Below are 4,258 nucleotides of genomic sequence, written 5' to 3'. Positions count from 1 at the left end.
TGGTGACAGAGTGAGACTCTGTCTCAAAAAATAATAAAATAAAATAAAATAAAATAAAATAAAATAAAATAAAATAAAGCATGAATGAGGCTCCCAGGCTCCTTGTTTCTTCCCCAGACCACAGGCAGCAGGTGCAGAACCCTTGCCATGGCAGTGGCAGAGGGGCTGTCAGTTGCCTCTGGGAGCCACTCCCCAGGGAAACACGGAGCCACCACCAGTGAGGATGCTGAGGGTACAGCAGCTGCTCTGCAGTCCCAAGCCGGGGACTGTGCCTGGTAAAGTGGGGGTGGGGTCTCACAGGGAAGAGAGACTAGACTCCTCTCTGTCTGATGGCTGTGGCATAATGACCAGTCCCCGACACATGAAAAAGAATTCTGGAAACTCAAAAAGCCAGTTTGTCTCCACCATGGACTCCTTGCATTGCGTTTCAAATTTCTCCTCAATTTCGATGAGCTTCCCAGCTATCCAGATTCTGAATTCTATATCCCTCGTTTCATTCATGTCAATCTAGCTAAGAACCAGATTTCCAGGGGACTATCGAGTTGCCAGAGTTCTTGTGTTCCTTTTATTTTTTCCTTTTGTGTGACAAGAGTCTTACTCTGTTGCCCAGGCTGGGGTGCAGTGGCGTGATCTCGGCTCACTGCTGCAACCTTCACCTCCCGGGTTCAAGCTATTCTCCTGTCTCAGCCTCCCGAGTAGCTGGGATTACAGGTGCGTGCCACCACACACAGCTAATTTTTGTACGTTTAGTAGAACCCAGGTTTTGTCATGTTGGTCAGGCTGATCTTGAACTCTTGACCTCCGGTGATCCGCCCGCCTGGGCCTCCAAAAGTGCTGGGATTACAGGTGTGAGCCACCGTGCCCGGCTTTGGCGTTGATTCTTTCTCTTGTGTGAGGGCTGGTGTTCCTTTAACTGTGATGTCAGTTGAGTACAGTCACTTAGCTTCATTTCTGGGTCTTTTCAGGTGCCAGGACTCTGCACAGAATCTTCATTTGTGGCTGGATTTTTCAGTTCGTTGTATACTGGCAAAATATTTCAGTGTTGTATTTTGACGTGTGTTCCAGTAGGTGGCACTTAAAAGGACTGGCCAGCATACAGGAGGATCTTAGCCACAAGGCTGTTTTGTAGCTTTGTTTCGTTTTTTGTTTTGTTTTTTGACACAGGGTCTTGCTCTGTCGCCTAGGCTGGAGCACTGTGGCACAGTCTCAGCTCACTGCAGCCTCCACCTATCAGGCTAAATGATCCTCCTGCCTCCGCCTCCCCAGTAGCTGGGACTACAAGCACACACCACTACACCGAGAAAATGTTTGTAATTTTTTTTTTCTTTCTTTTTGTAGAGATGGGGTTTCACGACATTTGCCAGGCTGGTCTCAAACTCCTGGGTTTAAGTGATCTGTCTGCCTTGGCACCCCAACTCTTGTATTTTGACAAAGTTAGCAGTAGTGCTCTGTGGTTGTGGGGAGGGGTGACTCCCTCACCTGGTCCATTCTTGGGCCTTGGAGGAGCCTCCTACAATCACTGGCTCTGCACCCACCATTTCCTTTGTTAGGACTGTTCTGCCCACGGGGCTCCCTCAGGCAGGGCACGGTGGGAAGACAGGCTGTATCCTTCCCCGGCCAGCCCTATGGAGGGAGGACCACCCCACTCCTCTGCAGGCTGATGAGATCAGGCGTTTCACCCTTCTGAGTGTTCCTAGAATGAGGGCTCCTCACTGCTCAGTCGCCACCCAAGCTGGTGAGTCCTTCTTAGCAAGGGCGGTTGGAACCACCTGATCTGCCATCTCAGTGCTTCCCAGGGGAACTCAGAGCTGCCGGGCGCGGTGGCTCACGCCTGTAATCCCAGTACTTTGGGAGGCCGAGGCGGGCAGATCACGAGGTCAGGAGATAGAGACCATCCTGGATAACACGGTGAAACCCCATTTCTACTAAAAATACAAAAATTAGCCAGGCATGGTGGCACATGCTTGTAATCCCAGCTACTCGGGAGGCTGAGGCAGGAGAATTGCTTGAACCCGGGAGGAGGAGGTTGCAGTGGGCCGAGATCGGGCCACTGCACCGCAGCCTGGACGACAGAGCGAGACTCTGTCCCAAAAAATAATAACAATAAAAAATAAAGATGGCAACCATAGACACTGGAGACGACTAGACAGGGAGGAAGAGAGGAGCTTGAAAACTGCCTACTTGGTACTATGCTCAGTACCTGGGTGACAGGATTCATCGTACCCCAAACCTCAGCATCATAAATTATTTAAATGTTTATTTTTATTTATTTATTTATTTTAATTGAGAGAGTCTCACTCTGTCGCCCAGGCTGGCGTGCAGTGGCACAATCTCGGCTCACTGCAAGCTCCGCCTCCCGGGTTCCCGCCATTCTCCTGCCTCAGCCTCCCGAGTAACTGGGACTACAGGCGCCCGCCACCTCGCCCGGCTAATTTTTTGTATCTTTAGTAGAGACGAGGTTTCACCGTGTTAGCCAAGATGGTCTCGATCTCCTGACCTTGTGATCTGTCCGCCTCGGCCTCCCAAAGTGCTGGGATGACAGGCATGAGCCACCACACCTGGCCTAAATTTTTCTTTAAATAAAGAATGACAGGTTCTTCACACCCTAATTTTCTTCCAGGGGACTTTCCCACGCCTTTCATATCCACCAGTTCAAGTCCTGTGGTTCCCTGGGGTGGGTCTGTGAAAATCCAGTGCCAGGCCATTCCTGACGCTTACCTGACCAGGCTGATGATGCTAAAAAACTCCACGTACAAGAAGAGAGACGAAAAACTGGGGTTTTGGAATGATACTACGCCTGAGTTCATCATTGACCACATGGACGCAAACAAAGCAGGGCGCTATCAGTGCCAATATAGGATAGGGCTCTCCAGGTTCCGGTACAGTGACACCCTGGAGCTGGTGGTGACAGGTAAGGAAATATCCAGGATCCACAGCCCTGGTGTGATTTTTTTTCTTATTTTAATAGAGTATTTTCGATAAGGTTTAAATTTAAAAAAAAAAAAAAAAAAAAATTGAGATGACTGCTTCACAGAGTTCTCAGCTATCTGGCACCCACTTCCCCAGAGTTAACATCTGACATCACTATGGCACATTTCTCACCATTAATGAACAAATAGTGACAGATTCTCAGCTAAAGTCTATCACTTATTTACATTTTCTTAGTTTTACCTGATAGTCTTTCTCTGTTCCAGGATCCCATTCAAGATTTCACATTGCAGCCGGGCGCGGTGGCTCACACCTGTAATCCCAGCACTTAGGGAGGCTGAGGTGGGTGGATCACCTGAGGTCAGGAGTTCGAGACCAGCCTGGTCAACACAGTGAAACCCCGTCTCTACTAAAATGGAAAAAATTGGCCGGGACTGGTGGCACGTGCCTGTAATCCTGCTACTTGGGAGGCTGAGGCAGAAGAATTGCTTGAACCCGGAAGGTGGAGGTTGCAGTGAGCCGAGATCACGCCACTGCACTCCAGCCTGGGTGACAGAGCGAGACTCCGTCTCACACACACACACATACACACACACACACACAGATTTCACATTGCATTCAGGTGTCATGTATCTTTAGCTTTCTCCTGGCTGTCACAGCTTCTCAGATGTTGCTGGTTTTCCATGGCCTTGTCAGTTTTGAGAGTAGTGGTCCATCATTTTCAAGGGTACTCCCACTATAGGAAATTGTCCGATGTTTTGCTCATCACTAGACTGAGTTATGGGTTGTTGCAGGGAAGACCACAGAAGCAAAGTGCCATTTCATCTCCTCATAACAAAGGTTTAAACTGTCCATGGGAATATGACTGCTGATGCTGAGCTGGCTGTTGTTGAAAGCCTGGCTGAAGTAGTGACTGTGGCCAGGCACCCAGGCTCATGCCTGTAATCCCAGCTTTGGGAGGCTGGGCGCCGTGGCTCACGCCTGTAATCCCAGCGCTTTGGGAGGCTGGGCACCGTGGCTCACACCTATAATCCCAGCGCTTTGGGAGGCCGGGCGCAGTAATCCCAGCGCTTTGAGAGGCCAAGACAGGCAGATCACTTAAGCCCAGGAGACCAGCCGAGGCAACATAGTAAGACCTCATCTGTACAAAAAAATCAAAAAATTAGCCGGGCATGGTGGCACCCACCTGTAGTCTCAGCTACTTGAGAGGCTGAGATGGTAGGATCACTTGAGCCTGGGAGGTCGAGGCTGCAGTGAGCCGTGATTATGCCACTGCCCTCAGCCTGGGCGACAGAGTGAGACCCTCTCTAAAATAAATAAATAAATAAAA

At 49.7% G+C, this 4,258-nt stretch overlaps 1 protein-coding gene across 1 annotated transcript in view; it reads left to right on the top strand.

Annotated features, from left to right (window-relative positions):
* Positions 1-3,228, top strand: part of LOC108521239 (immunoglobulin alpha Fc receptor-like) — a gene marked incomplete at its 3' end in the record, with an annotated part of 11,667 nt that extends 8,439 nt beyond the window's left edge. The window contains exons 3-4 of the mRNA XM_017860970.1: positions 2,621-2,911; positions 3,195-3,228. Coding sequence (XP_017716459.1) covers positions 2,621-2,911; positions 3,195-3,228 — 325 coding nt within the window. The remainder of the gene's footprint in view (positions 1-2,620; positions 2,912-3,194) is intronic.
* Positions 3,229-4,258: the final 1,030 nt, after the last annotated feature.

The sequence above is a fragment of the Rhinopithecus bieti genome, unplaced genomic scaffold (genome assembly GCF_001698545.2).
Source record: "Rhinopithecus bieti isolate Rb0 unplaced genomic scaffold, ASM169854v2 scaffold_59246, whole genome shotgun sequence".
Lineage (NCBI taxonomy): Eukaryota > Metazoa > Chordata > Mammalia > Primates > Cercopithecidae > Rhinopithecus > Rhinopithecus bieti.
Note: the sequence above shows the minus strand (reverse complement) of the source record. Positions and strands in the feature narration are given on the sequence as shown.